General features: G+C 38.5%; 1 protein-coding gene across 5 annotated transcripts in view; it reads left to right on the forward strand.

Annotated features, from left to right (window-relative positions):
* AP4E1 (adaptor related protein complex 4 subunit epsilon 1) overlaps positions 1-19036 on the forward strand; it is an 83905-nt gene that overhangs the window by 22731 nt on the left and 42138 nt on the right. For 2 of the 5 annotated variants that reach the window (XM_070054200.2, XM_070054202.2), the window contains exons 7-13: positions 1835-2001; positions 4435-4508; positions 12353-12475; positions 12577-12686; positions 12953-13092; positions 14860-14972; positions 15081-15199. In XM_070054200.2, the coding sequence (XP_069910301.2) occupies positions 1835-2001; positions 4435-4508; positions 12353-12475; positions 12577-12686; positions 12953-13092; positions 14860-14972; positions 15081-15199 (846 nt within the window). Of the gene's footprint in view, positions 1-1834; positions 2002-4342; positions 4509-7219; positions 7276-12352; positions 12476-12576; positions 12687-12952; positions 13093-14859; positions 14973-15080; positions 15200-19036 lie in introns of those variants that run through there. The other 3 variants (XM_089310340.1, XM_089310341.1, XM_089310339.1) reach the window with 3 other exon arrangements.

Genomic DNA, 19036 nt, shown 5'->3' on the forward strand with positions numbered 1-19036 from the left:
TTGACTTCATGTGTTAATACTGTGTCAGATGAGGAAAAAGGGTTGAATGATATGGTGAAACTTCTCTCTAAATAGGAATGATAAGATTTATACTAATTCAGCCTGAGTGTATTTCCTGGTTTGTGTGTGTGTGTGTGTGTATGTGTGTGTATGTGTGTTTCCATTTTATTTGAAAGGCAGAGAAACAGGTCTCCCATCCATTGATTGACTCTCCTGGTCCAGGTGGGCCAGGCTGAATCCAGGAGCCTGGAACTAACTTTTGGTCTCCCATGTGATGGGAACCATCACCACTGCCTTTCAGGGTACACAGTAGCAGGAAGTAGGTTAGAAGGGGAGTAGCTAATACCTGAACCAGGCAATCTAATATAGGATGCATGATTTCCAAACAGTGACTTAACTGCTGAGCCATCCTCCCGCTCCCAGAAGTATTTATTGGTGAGATTTCCTGAGCACCTACTATAAAAATAAAATAGGCTGTTAACTCATTTAAAATTTAGAACCAAAGCTTGCTTTCCCTTTAATGCATTGTGTTCCAATGTATGGTATAGATAGATATTTGATATTAAATCTTATTTTCCTTCTAACATATACTAAAATTTAAAAGATCTGTGATTTTCCTCCCAGAAATTTGGCCTTGTTACATAATAAAAATTGCATTGAAGAAGCTGATGTTCATTTTAAGGAAGCCAGGAGCAAGGAGCTTCTTCTGGGTCTCCCATGTGGGTTCAAGGGCCCAAGCACTTGGGCCATCTTCTGCTCCTTTCCCAGGAGTATTAACAGGGAGCTGGATTGAAAGGGAGCAGCTGAGATGTGGACTGGTGCCCATATGAGATGCCTGCACCACAGCACAGCTTTGCCCTCTATACCACAGCACCAGCCCCATGAAATATGTTTAAATTCTTTATGATAATTAAAGTTTTTAAAGATTTGCTTATTTATTTATTTGAAAGGCAGAGTTACAGAGAGACAGAGGCAGAGGGAGAGAGAGAGAAGTCTTCCAGCTGCAACTGCCAGAGCTGGGCTGATCTGAAGCCAGGAGCCTGGAGCTTCTTCTGGGTCTTCCACGTGGGTGCAGGGGCCCAAGCACTTGGGCCATCTTCTAATGCTTTCCCAGGCCATAAGCAAAGAGCTGGATTGGAAGTAGAACAGCCAGGATTTGAACCAGCACCCATATGGGATGCTGGCACTGCAGGTGGCGGCTTTATCTGCTGTGCCACATTGCTGGCCCTGATAATTAATTTTTAATGGACAGGCTCACTAAATTTTGGGATTTTTGTGTATTTAAGTAGACTTGGTTGTGCTTTTCCACCTGCAACAAATTTAACATGCTTATGAGAAGTCTTTTGCGTACAGTTCAGAGATTGTAAACAGGTCTTTGATTTTCCTTCAGAGTAATGGTTTTTAATGCCAGTATGCTAATTCTCACATTTTGCTTTAATTGCTAGTATTGGCTATTAAGGATTCTAAGATGTAGTTATAAAAACTTAGGAAGTGTGATTAAACTGTGTGTGGAGAAAAGTAGCCAGTGGTGGAAGCTTTTCTGGGGATGATTCAAATTAGGATTAGGTAGACAGAGGAGTTTTATTATGGAAGATGTATGTATTAGAGTGTGTTTGATTCAGTGTGAATGTAAGCTTTTTTATTTTTTTTTTACTTTTTGCTGTTTTTTATAATACCTAGATTAAGAGAAAAACAAGGATTTGAAAAGCAAAACGTAAACTTTTAAGTGAGCATGTTTAAGTCAGGTTCTCTATGGCATTTCAGCGAGGTCTATTTTTCATTTGAAAGAAATTACTAACAAAAATGTTGTTGTTTTTCTTTGGGGGGAATGTAGGAGAATTCATCTGGATATAAAGACTTAACTGGGAGTTTTGTAACAATTTTGAAGCAAGTAGTGGGAGGAAAGCTCCCAGTAGATTTCAATTACCACAGTGTGCCAGCACCATGGCTGCAAATTCAGCTGCTGAGAATTCTAGGACTTCTAGGAAAAGACGATCAAAGGTAAACTATGCTAAGTAAGTTTGCTTAATAACTTAATGCCACATGATACAGCTTTTAGGCTTTTGTCACCCAGAGCTTTCCTGATAAGAGATTATCCCAGTGTTTAATTGGCTTAATTGTGATAAACCAATGAAAAGAGTGCATAAATCTTCTCAGTTTGCTGGGGGTAATCCTGGCTCTCTGGTTATTCAAATCCTGCCCATTGTGAAAGGTACTCTTCAAGTACCATCTCCTCTGTTTCTGAATAGTTCTAGGTGTGTGTGTCTGTGAGAAGAGTGGTGGTGGGGGGAGGGTGAACAGAGAGCTCAGGAAACTGAGGAATGTTTTCAGCTTTGTAGGCCGTAAGTTGTCTCTCACAGCTCTTCAGCTCTGCTGTGGTATGTGGAAGCAGCCAGACAGTACAGAAACGAAGGAGCGTGAATGTGTTCTAAAGAAACTTTATGAGCAGTCAAACTTGAATCTCATATAATCTCCACTTCATGAAATTCAGGTTTTTAAAATTTTTTTTCTAAACATTCAAAAAATATAAAAACTATTCTTCATTTATAGCCATATCAAAACAGGTCCTGGCCAGACTAGGCCTATGGGCTGTAGTTTGCCAGCTCTTAAGTCTAGTTGGGTGTTAAATGCTTCACCTTCTTCATTAATTTTTCTGGATTTTTCTTTTAGCCAATGGCTTATGTTAAACTTTTAATATTTTGATGTTTGTTATAAACTCTTTATGCTTTTCCAACTGTATGCATTTTTAACTTTATTTTGTTATACTTTTTAAACTAGAAACTTTCAAAGTTCTAAGATAGTACTCTTATAGCTTATGTAAAGGGATTCCCTTGCAGTTTATAACTAGAGTCATCAATTGCATTGGTATTCTCTATGTGTGTACATGTACATACTTCTTAATATTTTAAAGATATATTTATTTATTTGAAAGAGTTACAGAGCTAGAGATCTTCAATCTGCTGGTGCATAACCAGAGAGCCACAATGGCCAGGGCTGGGCTAGGCGGAATCCAGGAGCCTTACCTATCACGCCATAGCTCTGGCCCCCATATATATTTGTTTTTAAAAATATTTCTGAAGTGTCCAAGAACAGCTCTGACTAGATTATAGTTTCTTTAACAGCAGGGGACCCTGGCTTGAGTCCCTAATTTTTTTTTCTTAAGGATTTATTTATTAGAAAATCAGAGTTACAGAGAGGGAGGGGGAGACAGAGAGATATCTTCCATCTGCTGGTTCACAACCCAGATTGCCCCAGTGGCCGGGGCTGAGCCAGGGGGAAGCCAGGAGCTTCTTCTGGGTCTCCCACATGGGTAGCAGGGGCATAAGCCATCTTATGGGCCATCTTCCTATGCTTTTCCAAAGCCATTAGCAGGGAGCTGGTTTGGAAGTAGAGCTGCCGGGACATGAACCAGCACCCGTAAGGGATGCTGGCATCCCAAGTGGTGGTCTTACCTGCTGTGCCACAGCACCTGCCCCCATACATATTAAACCTTTTATCTATTTTAATTTTATTTATTTGAATGTCAGAGAGAGAGAAATAAAGAGAAAAAGATATCTCCTATCTACTGGTTCACTCTTCAAATACCTGCAACATCCAAGAACTCAGTTCATGTCTTCCAGGTGGGTGGCAGGGACCCAACTACTTGAGCTGTCACCTGCTGCCTCCAGAGTGCTCAGACCAGCACTTCAGTGTGGGATGCAGGCATCCCAAGTGACATCTTTTCTTCCTTTCTTAGATTTTTATAGTATTTGTTATTCAGAAAAAGATTAGTATTTGAATTAAAAACCAAAACAAAACCCCCGTGGTGGGTCCAGTGCTATGGTGTAGTGAGCAAAGCTGCCACCTGCAGTGCCAACATCCCATATAGGTGCTGGTTCATGTCCTAGTTGCTCTGATTCTGATTCAGCTTTCTGCAGTGGCCTGGGAAAAGCAGCGGAAGATGGCCTAAGTACTTGGGCCACTGCCTCCCATGTGGGAGACCCTGAAGAAGCTCCTGGCTTTGGCCTGGCTCAGCCTGGGCTGTTGTGGCCATCTGGAGAGTGAACCAGTGGATGGAAGATTCTCTCTCTCTCTTTTTTGCAAAGAAAATTGTAAGTGTGTTCAACCAAACATCCTCATTTGTAAACGGGGAATAGGTGAGACAAATGATGGATTTGTGCATATCTCCTCCTTGGCTGACTAGTCAACTTTGATAAAGCAAGAAGTTAAGCTCATGAAAAGAGCAAATGAAATCTTTTAGATGTGAAATTTAAAATATAAAATGGATTTAAAATTTTAAATGTTCTTTAAACATTTTAAAATTTAAAATATAAAATGGATTTCTTTCACTTCTCTTCTGTAGATCCTCAGTTTTAAAGAGAGACGTTTGAAAAACTGTGTTTTATTGGGTTAGAATACTGTAATTCTTCTGCAAATAAAATATCTTTTAAACAGGACAAGTGAATTAATGTATGATGTTCTTGATGAATCCTTACGAAGAGCGGAGTTAAATCACAATGTCACATATGGTAAGTAACATGTTAATGCTAGTGACTAATGTCTTTTTTTTAGTGTTGTAGCTAGATCATTGTTAGAATACTATAAATCCCAACTGGGTTTTATACATTGATTTAAAAGTGTTTCTTTGGGTTATTATTTTTCAATGTGAGCATTGAATAATCAATAGTAGTAATCTTAAATAATAGCACCTTCTAAATGTTGACAAATTTCTTATTATAATTGTCTTTCTGTTGAAGACATTTATCAAGTATGTAATTGTGAAGATAACTTAAAAACTGCATGTTTTGTAAAAGTTTATATTTATATTTGAAAACAATTCTTAACTAAGTCAGCTAATTGTATTTATCAGATTTCTTTCAGGCCCTGTGCAGGGTGCTTGGAATACAGCTGTGAATAAAACAATATTTTTATGGTGCTTAGACTAGATAAATGGAAAGGGACAGATGTTGCCAATGTTACAAAATGTGGTAGAATGTAGCAGCTAGTTTTAGGTGAGAAGGAGACCAAGGAGGGTTTTCTTGATAGTATCTTGTAAGAAGACATCTGTAGGATGAGTATGTTATAGATAAATACTTATTAATACTTATAAAATATTAACACTATTTTGTTAAAGGTAATAAGCTATGTTATATATAAACTTAAAAAGTGGGGCCAGCGCTGTGGTGCAGCGGGTTAAAGCCCTGGCCTGAAGCGCCAGCATCCCATATGGGTGCCATTTCTAGTCCCGGCTGCTCCTCTTCTGATCCAGCTCTCTGCTATGGCCTGGGAAAGCAGTAAAAGATGACCCAGGTCCTTGTGTCCCTGCACCCACATGGGAGACCCAGAAGAAGCTCCTGGCTCCTGGCTTCGGATCGGCGCAGCTCCGGCCATTGCAACCATCAGGGGACTGAACCAGCAGATGGAAGACCTCTCTCTCTCTGTCTCTAACTCTGTCTTTCAAGTAAATAAATAAATCTTAAAAAAAAAAAAAGTAAGTTAGTGATAGACAAGAGCTAGTTTGAGGAGGGGTAGACAATTGAGAAAGGAACCAAAACACTTAGAGCCAGAGGGAAGGACTATTGTTATTTGACCAGTCATGGAAAGTCCAGTGAAGAAATGGAGATTTTGGGAGCCTTTTATTTATTTATTTATTTTTTTGAGGTGTATTTATTTGAGAAGCACAGGTATAGACAGAGGGAGAAACATCTTCTATCTACTGGTTTGCTTCCCAAATGGCTGTAAAGGCTGGGGCTGGGCAGATTTGAATCTAGCATCCAGGAGCTTCTTCCAGGTCTCCCACGTGGGTGCAGGGGCCCAAGTATTTGGGCCATCTTCTGCTGCTTTCCCAGCCATAGCTGAGAGCTGGATCGAAGTGAAACAGTAGGACTCAAACAGGCTGTCATATGAGATGCCAGCGCCTCAGGCAGAGGCTTAGCCTGCTACACCACAGTGCCGGTCCCTGTCAGCTATTTAAAAGTGAGAGGTAGGGCAGTTTGCATTTTGCATGCTTTGGAGGAAAGTAGTAGAAGAGTTACTGAGAGGTATAATTAAATGAGAAGTGACTTCATAATATGGTAAGATACAATGCTGCAGGGGGTGTAGAGTATTTTTTGTACTTTTAAACTGTGACAAACTGTACATCCTTAAGGACAGTGCCTGTAGAAGCATAGGGTAGATCAGGGGGCAGAAATGGAATGCATTTAACTTCAATACAAAGTGCTTGGCAAAGAAATAGTAGGAATAAAGAGAATGGATTACATACATGTGACCAGCAGAGGGAACATAATATACGTGATAGTGAATTGGGATAGTAAGCTTTGAAGGATAGATTGGTTTTTCATGTCTAAGTGATAATAAGCAATAATGAGATAAGCATTCTTTATTCATTTGTTCAACTAGTGTTTGTTGGATGTCTATGAAACAAAAACTTGATATTTGTTTTAAACTAGGTAGATTGAGAAAAGAATTGACAGACTTACATATTGCTCTGTGCTTTGTATCAGAGCTGAATAAAGAATAAGGTGGACAGCCTGGCGCCATGGCTCACTAGGCTAATCCCCCGGCTGTGGTGCCGGCACTCCGGGTTCTAGTCCTGGTCGGGGTGCCAGATTCTGTCCCGGTTGCCCCTCTTCCAGGCCAGCTCTCTGCTGTGGCCCAGGAAGGCAGTGGAGGATGGCCCAAGTGCTTGGGCCCTGCACCCCATGGGAGACCAGGAGGAAGGACCTGGCTTCGGATGGTGCAGCGCGCCGGCCGTAGTGGCCATTTGGGGGGTGAACCAATGGAAAAAGGAAGACCTTTCTCTCTGTCTTTCTCTCACTCTCTATAACTCTCTCTCTGTCTCTCTCTCTCTCACCGTCTAACTCTGCCTGGCAAAAAAAAGGTAGACAGAGGCCCTGCCCTTATGAGTACATGGTGTAATGAAGAGTTGGTATTATCTAGGTCTTCTATATAGTGAGAATAAAGAGCCACAAAGGAGGATGTTCCGTCCTGAGGCATGTGGTTTAGCTTGGAGCTGTCAAAAAGATCCAGAAGAGTATCAGATCTTTCCAGTGTCAGAATCTGCTAGCATAAATTAGAACATTTTGTTTATGTTATAATTTGGTGTGTATGATAAGGGTTTCAAAGGTTCTCAAGGCATTCTGTTTCAAAACCAGTTAAGAATCTGCTTTTTTTTCTGACAGAAAAATTTTTTAATATAATTGACATTTCAGCTTTAATTTTTTTTTATTTTTTCGAATAGGACATATATGCACATGGTTCAAAATTCAAAAGGTACAAAAGGGTATACAATAAACAGTAAGTCTGCCTTCCACCCTTATCACCCACCACCTAGTTCCCCTTCCTAGAGATAACTACTGTTATCTTTTCCTTTTGATCTAGAGAATACTGTATACCTGAAAAATATTTTTTAATATTCTTAGCTAGGACTCTTTTATGAAGGATTGCTTGAACCAACACCAGTGGTTTGTTTGTTTAAAACTGTTGGTCCAGTGTTTCACCTTGCTATAGACAACCTTATAGTTTCTTTTATTTCCTCTATTTAGCTTTTAATTGTTATGCTCCCCTTCCCATATTTGTATTGATACAGTTTATAGCTACATTGATTATATCAATGGTATTCTTTGGCAGTCCTAATAAAAATATTTTATTGCCTAAGAATGTAAACTTTAAAATGCAAGCTTCATAAGGGCAGGGACTGTGTCTGTCTGATTGCCCTGCATATCCCAATAGCTGACGCTGGGTTAATCAGTGAGTATTGTACTTTAGTTGAATGAAAGGAAGAGAAATTATTTTACTTTTATCAGTTCAATTCGGTTTTAATCTTAATACTTTCTAAACCATATTTTAATGGAAGTTCCATTTTGTCACTTATCTAAGTGGGAAATCAACAAGTAAATTATATCAAAGACATTTATTGAGTATCTGCTGTGTGCCAGGCATTGTATAAAGTGGTACAGAGGATATGAAGAATTATAAGATGTAATATTTTTAAGGAATTTACAGTATAATGGGAAAGATGACTTATTTATGAAAGCACAATGCCAGTGTAAGGTAGAATGTGAAGGGATGGTATAGGGAATAAATATTATAGGCACTTGAAGATGGTAGAGATTGCTGTGGAACTGAGGGCACAGCTAAGGATTTATTGTTGTGATAGGACCTTGAAGGTTAGGTAGGATTTAGATAGGCAAAAGGGTGATTGAAGGAGCTTCTAGATGAAGGGAACATGAGAGAAACTGCAGAAGTGGGGATGTTTAAAATGGTTTCTGACAACAGTGTCTTGCTGATCTGAACAGATGATTCTTTCAGTTGAAAGGCCATATTGTGAAGGTCCTCTGATGGCAGCAAAGTGAGTGTGTACTTCTGTGTACACCTTGAGATGTGGAAGGTTTTGAATGGGGTACTGATGATAACATTTTTAGTGTACTAGCACATTGAGAAAATTAATTATATAGAGTCCAAGGGATAAAAGTAGATAAAATGCTTTTTCTTATTCTTCCCACTCACTTTACCTGAAAACCTGGTGTATTAGGTTTTCATTACTGTTGGTTAATTAGTCAGTTTTCCATTACTACAACTAAAATCCCTGACAGGAACTACTTTTATAAAGAAAGAAGGTTTATTTCAGCTTGCAATTTTGGAGGTTCATAGTTTAAGATCAAGTGGCCTCATTGTGCTGGTATCTGATGAAAGGAATGGATGGTAGAATTCATGCAGAGGAAGCATTACATGGCAAACCAGGAAACAGGGAGCATACTGTTTTTTAATATTTACTTATTTATTTGAAAGTGTTACACAGAGAGAGGAGAGGCAGAGAGATAGAGGTCTTCCATCCGATGGTTCACTCTCCAATTGACCGCAGTAGCAGGAGCTGCGCCAATCTGAAGCTAGGAGCCAGGAGCCTCCCCTGGGTCTCCTACGCGGGTGCAGGAGCCCAAGGGCTTGGGCCATTTTCTACTGCTTTCCCAGGCCATAGCAAAGAGCTGGATTGGAAGAGGAGCAGCTAGGTCTTGAACCGGTGCCCATATGGGATATCAGCACTTCAGGCCAGGGTGTTAACCTACTGTGCCACAGCACCAGCCCCAACATGCTGTTTTTTTTTTTTTTAAAGTCTCCATAATTGTGTCAGGGAAGCTCCACCCCAGCAACCTAATCACTTCCCAAAGCTCCCACCTTCAGATAACACAATTGGGTTAAGTATGTGTCCTGTTAGCGCCATCAGTCGATGACTTTGGGGCTTAACTGCATGAGTTGGGGAGTGAAATCTTGTTCAAACTGTAGCACCTGGATATCATCTGTAAGAAACATAGACTCGAGAAGGTGGAGAAAAGAAGACAGTCTGAGTCTGGTTAGCAACCTAAGGACAAAAGGAAAGACATGATGGTAAATACCTGTTTACATTTTATTTCATATACCTCAGACTGAGTACTGGAGAGCTAGCCAACTGGCACTGAATGAAGTGCCGCCAAACAACCCTGCTCTCTTTAGCCAAAGGACCAAGAAGAAAAAGGATAAACCAGCAAGACAGTAGAAAATAGCCCCTCTATCCCAGCCAAACACCACACAAAAAACTATTGGACTCATCTTTCAGCAAAAGTTGAATGGAGAGCCAAGTTTAACATCCTCATCAGGTATCACCAGTGCTCCATCCTATTTGAGTGGTGGCAGAGAAACCTGAGAGGGAAGCTGAAATTTTCATCCCTCTCTGGCCATAAGGAAACTCCCTCTCCTGTAACATCAGTGGTGGTGATATGGGAAGCCTGGTTGGAGGGTCAGGGCTTTCACCACTGATCAGGCTACCCCCTCAGGGTCAGTGGAGGCCACATAGTGAGCAGTAATGAGTTAGTGCTGTCTCAGGCAGGATGGTGTATCAGACGGTCCTGATCTCCACCTAGCAATAACCAGGACACCCACTCAAGGGTGGAGTTGAGCTTCACCTCCATTGGGCAGTATCTCACTTCCTGCAGCCAATTTTGTCAGTAGACAGAGACTTATTAGCTTATTTAAAGTGAAAGTCAAGTCCAATTTAAAGGTTACAGTGTTTAGAAGAACTTTAAATTCTGTTTGAGCACAATCCAACCAAAATATGTATCATAAAGTACAGTGTCACAAATGTTAGAACATAATGAAGGTATTTCAGAAAGTTCACAGGAAAATGGAATTAAAAGATATATTTATTTTGGTGCAAAAATTTTGAAATCCATGCATAATTTTTTCATAACATGCATTTTCCATGAACTTTGAACACCCCTTATATTTTTATTTTAAAGAGTTTATTTATTGGGGCCAGCTCTGTGTCTGCATTGCCGGCATCCCATATGGGCACCGGTTCAAGTCTGGTCTTTCAATTATTGACTCAGACTGAGATTTTTGTAGAGTTGGAGAACAGAGGGACTTAGCTCTAGTTGGGAAGAGATTTAAAAATCCATTAAATTCATTTCTAGTGTGATTATTGCAAGGAGTTTAATAATAAGTGTAATTTTGGAACTATTAATTTTCCTATGCTGTTGTACCATAAATTGTATGAGCAACTAAATAGTAAAAGTTTAGGTTTTAGATGGGTAAAGACAAGCTTTTGTTAATAAAACAATTTTATAGCAGAATTGTGCATGTCAGGAAACCAGAAAGAAAAATATGTCCACTGTGATGGAAAACAGACCATCTTTTAATCTTGAAGTTCGCAAACTTTGTCTGAACATGGGGCCAGATAGTAAATATTTTAGGCTTTGTAGGTTTGTGTTTTGCTTTTTTAATTACCTTTTAAAAATGTAAAATATTCTTAGTTAATGAAAACAGACTGAAGGCTATACTTAGTGGTAGTTTGCCTTAGTCAACTGACCAAGGTCCTCTTTGTTTAGTTTGTTTAGTTCAGGAAATCAAAAAGTCAGTGCTTTTACCCAGCACACAATTAAGACATTTTATTGCAGAATGTATGAACATACAAAGTATCTTTGGGTGCAATTAGCTTACTCTGTAGTTTTTCTTTTAAAAGTTAGTTCTCTTTTTTAACAGAAATTCCTGTTTCTGAGTTCTTTGTTTTCCTGTAAAAGACTCAGTTAAAGCTTTTTCCACAAAATTTATGTGTTTTAATTGCTAGGCAACATAGTTTAAAATATGGCTCATTAAATATTCAGGATATGGCTTGTAGTATGTAATGAAAGAAGCTACTTATTAGGTTTTAAGCGTGTGGAAGTAGAGAAGGAGTAGTTCTATAGACAGTTGATGTGCTTCAGCTTGAGGTAGAACTGTTTTTTCAGCCTGCTGATCTGTCCCTCGGCTTTTCTTTCCTCTGATAACTGGGATTCCGGAGCCCACGCAGGTCTTAGTGGACTCTCAGGTGTTCCTTTTCACCATGGCAAAGCTCTAGCTCCTCAATTCATGCTTTTTAAAATAGAAAAAAATGTTAATGTCTACCTTGGTCATCTTGTTATCAAGGCTTTTGACTCTATCAGAAAATGAAATTTTAAGGCCGGCGCCGCGGCTCACTAGGCTAATCCTCCGCCTTGCGGCGCCGGCACACCGGGTTCTAGTCCCGGTCGGGGTGCTGGATTCTGTCCCGGTTGCCCCTCTTCCAGGCCAGCTCTCTGCTGTGGCCAGGGAGTGCAGTGGAGGATGACCCAAGTGCTTGGGCCCTGCACCCCATGGGAGACCAGGATAAGCACCTGGCTCCTGCCATCGGATCAGCGCGGTGCGCCGGCCGCAGTGCGCTGGCTGCGGCGGCCATTGGAGGGTGAACCAACGGCAAAAGGAAGACCTGTCTCTCTCTCTCACTGTCCACTCTGCCTGTCCAAAAAAAAAAAAAAAAAAAGAAATTTTAATTCAAAGGTAATTTTAAAGAAGCAGCTTGAAGATTTTTGAGTATTGACCATGTCTTTGAAGTAAATGCTAGAGCATTCTAAAATGATTATATAAACTGTATATGATACCTATGTATAAGTTGTAGGAACTCCTTGAGAATGAACTATTAATGTATTCAAGGAATTGTACCAATAGGAACAATGAATGTATTCTTTATGTGTCCCTTAGAATGTGAGCTCCATAAGCACAAGGTTTTTTGGTCTGTTTTATTCACTGCTGTATCCATAGTACTAACATCATGCCTGGCACATAGGAGGTGTTCAGTAAATACTTTTTGCATGAATGAGTGTGTCATTTTTATCTGTAACTAAATCTGATTCTCTTTAAATGGTGCTCTAGTAACCAAATCTAGTAACTGTATAAGCTTGAAAACAGTAAAGTTTTTTTCTGTGAAAAATTTACATAAGTTTCTTGAATAAAACCTTCCATTTAGTTTTATGATAAGCTCTACATAAATATGTTCTTTTATCATGCCTTAAATGATACCTACCATTTTGATATTTTCTCTCCCTAGCTATTCTGTTTGAATGTGTACATACAGTCTATTCTATTTATCCTAAGTCGGAATTACTTGAGAAGGCTGCCAAGTGCATTGGAAAATTTGTTCTGTCACCTAAAATAAATCTCAAATATTTAGGTAAGGTGATTGGTTCTTTTGATAGAAATTATAGAGAGAACTTTTGAAATTGCTAGATACTTGTTTCAAGTCACTTTGCATAATGCAATCTTTGTTTCTAGGACTGAAGGCTCTTACCTATGTTATCCAACAGGATCCTACTCTGGCTCTTCAACACCAGATGACAATAATCGAATGTTTAGACCATCCTGATCCCATTATTAAAAGAGAGGTAAATTGATAGTCTGAACACTGTGCGAAATGTTAAAATTTTTAAACAACTTAGTGATCATAGTAAACTTCTTGACAGTAAGCCCTTCTTAAGCTTTATTTTATTTAAATTTGCATTTTGTAATTACCTATTAACTGATTGCCCAGTAGATCTACAGTACAAGTAGGAGAATCAACTGTATTATAAACCTATGTTATTCCATTTATTGGTGGTTATTAATGGTCATTCCATTTATAACACTGTTTTTATTTCTATTCCTCAACTAGACGCTGGAACTTCTTTACAGAATTACGAATGCACAGAATGTAACAGTTATTGTTCAGAAAATGCTTGACTATTTACACCAGAGTAAAGAAGAATATATCATTGTCAATTTGGTTGGCAAAATAGCTGAGTTGGCTGAGAAATATCCTTTATTTGGACCATGAATCATAAAATGCATTTAGTTACATAATTACTTTAACATGATTGGTATATTGTGTTGGTATGTATAGTGATAAGGTCACTAGAAGTTTGATTTCAGAAGACCAGCAATAATTTGCATTCCTGGTTTTGAAGCCTCTTGTTCACTAAAACAGGAGTTTATATAGACTTCTTAGGGGATAACTTTTTCTTTTCTTTAATATAGTTGGTCAGTATTTTGAGCTGGATAATACAGGAGCCTCCACCTGATTCCTCTCAGTTCTTTCTCATCTTTGACTTTACTTCCTACCCCATTTTTTTTCTGAGTGCAAGGTCTTGTTTCTTTAGGATGAGGTAGTGGTAGGGGGTCAAGATGCTAAAACTTACCCTTTATTCTATTGTTTATACTAGAAATTGTCACAGTAAAGTGGTTGAGAACTCCACTCACATGGTAGCTTTCTTCACTTTTTATTTGTAGTTTATTTTTATTATTTATTTAAGAATGAGAGAGAGAGAAACACACAGGGAGACAGAGAGCTCCTACCAGCTGTTTCACTATCCAAATGCCCACAAAGGCTGGGACTGAGCCAGGCTGAACTCCAAGCTGGGAACTCATTGTGGGTTTCCCAGATGGTGGCAAGGACTCAAGCACTTGAATCATCATTTGCTGCCTCTGAGGTGTGCATTAGAAGGAAGCTGGAGTCAGGAGTGAAACCAGGACTCCAACCCAGGGGTGCAGACATCCCAAATGGCGTCCTAACCATTAGGCAAAACACTCACTCTATTTATTTTTTAAAAGTCAGAGAATCTTTACAGGTCATGGGATAGTCTGCACTTATTTTTTCTTAAATATTTATTTGAAAGAGTTACACACACACACACACACACACACATATAGAGAGAGAGAGAAAGAGAGAGATCCATCTTTCATTTGATGAATCACTCTCTAGATGGCTGCAACAGCTGTGGCTGGGCCAGATTGAAGCCAGGAGCTTTATCCTATTCTCCTACAGCTGTGGCTGGGCCAGGTTGAAGCCAGGAGCTTTATCCTATTCTCCTACATTGGGTGGCCCAAGTACTTGGGCCATCTTCTGCTGCTTTCCCCAGGTAGGCTATTAGCAGGGAGCTGGATAAGGAAGCGGAGCAGGTAGGACATAAACTGGTGCCCATATGGGATAGTAGCATCCAGGCCGTGGCTTTACACCACAACACTACACCACAACACTGGCCCCATCTCTTCTTTTTAAAATGATGCTTTTTGTTTAATTCTAAAAAAGAGTGAGTGAATAATAATGATCAAATTATTTTGGAAATTGTCTTAAGTATAGTTTTGTTCCATACAGTGCCATATCTCTGGCTAGGAGAATGACAGAATTTTAGAACTGTTGCAGGACAAGTAAGAAAAGAGGTTAAAACAACTTGTTCAAGTGAGTACAAGCAACACCTAGCCTCTCTGAAGTGTATATAATTTTTCATTATTGTCCATAGTTTGTTTCATAGTTTACTTCTTCTAATTATATTGCAGTTTTTTTATTGGTTGACTATTATGTGCAGGCCTGTTGCTTGATAAAGTGACAGAAGCTCAGTTTATTAACTTATTAGATAAGTGTTGATCATCTATTTTAGATAACCTGGGGTATAGGACACTTTACGGCAGAGGATAAAGGTAAATGGATGAATCGAGGTTATTTTTAAGAAGGTTGCTACAGAAGGGGTAGTTTAGTAATTGGATAGTTTTTGGAAGTGTACTTATTCTTAACACTGTGGACACATATGCCCCTGATAATGCATGGTTTATTCAGACGATGAATGCTGTGTTTTCTGTGGGAGGAGATGTAATACATCCTGATATTCCCAATAACTTTCTGAGACTGTTAGCAGAAGGTTGGTATACTATTAACATTCTGTAAAGATCTTAAAATTAAATGTTTTTATTTTAGAGACCTTAGAGAATTTAGTGGAAATTCACAGGATATATCAATTTCTTTGTAGGTTTTGATGATGAAGCAGAAGATCAACAATTGAGACTCTATGCAGTTCAGTCTTATCTCACTTTGCTAGATGTGGAAAACGTGTTCTATCCACAGAGATTTCTTCAAGTTATGAGTTGGGTGAGCAAAGTACATTATATCATAAGTTTTTACAGCATTCTTTTTTATAAAAACTAAATGTTAACATGTTTCCTTCAGAAGTCATTCAGTTGTACTTGGCTGTCTCCTTCAGCTGCCACTTTTCTACCCCAGTGGCTCCCTTCTGAAACCTAACTATTTTCTCTGTCTCTGCCATCTCACTTGTTTTTTAAATATGGAAATTTGTCTGGTTATCTGTTGGTATTTACAAAGTATGTTTTTTTTTTAAATTTACCTTTTTTAATATTTCATTTATTTATTTTTAAAGTAGACTGACAGAGAGGGAGAGACATAAATCTTCCATCTGCTGGTTCATTTCCCAGATATCTGCAACAGCAGGGGTTGTGCCAGGCCAAAACCAGCAGGAAGCTGGATCAGAAGTGGAGAAGCTAGGACTCAAACCTATACTCCAAAATGGGATGCAGGTGTCTTATGGCTGCTAAGCAGTGACTTGACCTGTTATTGTTGCATTTTTTATGTGAGTCCATATTTGAAAATGTGAATACTCATGTATAAGGGGGCTTCAAAAAGTTAATGGAAAATATAGATGATCTTATATTCCATTTTCCATGAGTGTTTTGAAGCACCTTTGTATCTGTGAAGTCTTATTTTTCTGTGGCTGTGTAACAGTGTCACCACAAACTTAGTAACTTATAGCAACACAAATTTAGTCTGACAGTCAAAGTCCAGGCATGGCTTAGCTGGGTTCTCTGCTTAGTATCTTACAGAATTACAGTAGGTATCATCTGGGGCTACTGTTTATGGGAAGGCTAAGTAGTGAAGGATCCACTTCCAAGCTCGTGTATATTGGTACAACTGAGTTTCTTGTGTCAATTCTTATGACTGAGGGTTTCACTTTCATACTGTCAGCTGTAGGCTGTCCTTAGCTCTTATAGCCACTCTCCATTGTTGCCACTAGCTTCATCAGAGCCAGTGAGGGAGATCAGTTCTTTACAGGACAAAGGTCACAATTTTATGCAATATAATCACATGTAATCCTTATATCCATTCACCTTTGGGTATACACATAGGTGAGTGTTTACTTAGGGGAGATTTAGACTAGTCTAACTAGTTATAGAGTCATAGGATATGCACATTTTAATATTTTATAGTATTGTCAAATATTAGCATGTTAACTTAAATTTTTCCAGGCTTTTATTAAAAAGTTTTTTCTCATGTACAAGAAAGTTAAAAGCCTTGTATAATAATAAATACTCCTATAATTTTCATTTAGCTGCCAATCTGCAACTATTTCTAGGTTTATCTATAGTTGTTTTAATGATGCACTTAAAATTGAGTTGTAAATACCATCATACTTGTCTGCTAAAAATTCACTGTGAATCTCCTACATAACCATATCACACCTAATATGTAACATTAATTCATTTAAATCACTTCATATATAGTTGTTCTTCAGATTTATCTAGTCCCAAAAATGTCTCTGATAGCTGTTTTTCTCCTCTTCCTAATCCCAGATGTTCACAAATTGATTCTGGGATTTATCCTTGGTCTCTTCTAATTTTTAATGATCTCCAGTTTCTTTTTGTTTTTAAGGCATTGATTTTTTTAGATGAATACTGTTGACTTGCAGGAAGTCCTCATTTTCTACCTGTTTAATAATAATTTCTATTCAAATTAAACATTTTTGCAAGACTCCTACATAGGCAATGGTGTATCTGTCCCACTTTATCCTATCAAGATGCATATAATGAGTGTCAGTTTGTTCGCTCATAAGTTTGTTTGGCTATGATGGTGACCTCCAGATCTTTACAATGTAAAGGAACCCATTCCAATGTAATTTGTTATGAGGTGATTCTTTGAGACTGTGTGAATGTCTTTTATTTTCTCCCCAGTTATCTTTTTCTAATGGTTTTAGCATTGATTATCCTTCTTTAATTATTATATTTAGTGCTTAATTCTTTTTAAAAATTTATTTATTTGAAAGGCAGAAAAAGAGACAGAGACAGAAAAAGAGATCTGTCATATGCAGGTTCACTCCCCAGTGCCGGCACCACCAGGGCTATGCCACGCTGAAGCTAGGAGCCAGGAATTCCATTAGTATCTTCCATGTGGGTGGTTGGGAGCCGAGTATATGAGCCATCACCTGTGGGCTGCCAGGGTGCACAGTAGCAGGAAGCTATCAGAAGTGGAACCAGGACTTGAACCCAGGCACTCCAATATGGGATGCAGGTGTCCCAAGTGGCATCTTTTTTTTTTTTTTTTTTTTTTTTTTTGGAGATTTTATTTATTTATGTCAAAGGTAGTTTCAGAGAGAAAGGTCTTCCATCTGCTGGGCCACACAATAACTGGAGCTGGGCTGATCTGAAGCTAGGAGCCAGGAGCTTTGTTGGAATCTTCCGTGGGGATACTGGGAACCAAACACCTGGGCCACCCTCTACTACTTTCCCAGGCCATAGTAGAGAGCTGGATTGGAAGAGGAGCAGCCGGGACTAGAACCTGCTATGCCACAGCGGCAGCCCCTTTAAACATGTTTCTATAAAAGTCAAGGAGTTTTATGTGTACTTCATGGAAAGAATCAGAAAGAAAAAATACCTCTCCTATACTTTGCCTGAAGCACAAATCCATTAATGTTGGATTTTTAAACAGGCATATAGATTACCTCCTGTTCTGGAGCTACTTTCCATCTATATTAAAGCACTCCTAAGAATTATCTTACTGTGTTAGGATTGAATTTAGTTAGTCCTCTTTCTCCTTCCTACTTTTCTTGTTACTAGCCATAAGTTTTCCTTTGCCTATCACTTTACCTCTCTTTCCTTGCTTGTGCCAGTATTACATCAAAGACATGAAAATATCCCCTAAATCTCATTTAGGAAAGATCTCACACTCCCCCAATTATCAGTTTATTAATGCCTCTTTGATCAACAAGATCATTTGTCACTTGAGTAAGAAAATAATATGAAGGATATCATTGTTCCTCAGAGTTATTCTGTGGACCATCTATGTTAGGCTCAGCTGATGCTTGTTCAAAATATATATCAAAGATACACTACCACACAAATAGTAAATCAGAATATCTGGGGATCAAGCCTAGAAATCTATATTTTTATGAAATGCCTCTGGTGACTTAATCACAGGAGCATGGGACAATGATTTAAATGTTTTTTGGAAAATAACAATGTGAAAGTGCTTAGAAAAACCAACAACTATGACACCGTAGAACACTTGCAGACCCCTAGCATATTATTCAGTGTAGTGCTAGAAATTTTTGACAATAAAAAGAAAGGAGGAAATCAAATGATCCCTGTTTACAGATGATATGATTTATATATACAGAGATGCCTAAAGACTCCACCAAGAGACTGTTAGAACTAATAAGTGAATTAGTTAAAGTTTCAGGATATAAAATAAATGCACAAAAGTCAATAGTGTTCTTATATGCCAATAATGAAGTTGCTAAAAAAGAATTATAGGGATAATCCTATTCACAATAGCTACAAAATATGTAAAATACCATAAATTTAACAATGGATATGAAAGACCTCTATAATGAAAATTATAAAACACTGATGAGATAAATTGAAGAAGATTAAAAATGGAAAGAACTCTCATGTTTATGGATTAGAAGAATTAATATTAAAGTGTCCATGCTACCCAAAGTGATTTATAGACTCAATTTAGTCCGCATCAAAATACCAGAATTACATTCTTTCAGAACTAGAAAAAATGATCCTAGAATTTATAAGATGGCACAAAGCCAAAACAGTCTTGAACAGAAGGAACAAAGCTGGAGGTATCACAATAACAGATATTAAGACGTCCTACAGAGTTACTGTGTCCAAAATAGTATGGTGCATGGTA

This window comes from Oryctolagus cuniculus, chromosome 12 (genome assembly GCF_051225735.1).
Source record: "Oryctolagus cuniculus isolate XC-2025 breed Fujian yellow rabbit chromosome 12, ASM5122573v1, whole genome shotgun sequence".
Lineage (NCBI taxonomy): Eukaryota > Metazoa > Chordata > Mammalia > Lagomorpha > Leporidae > Oryctolagus > Oryctolagus cuniculus.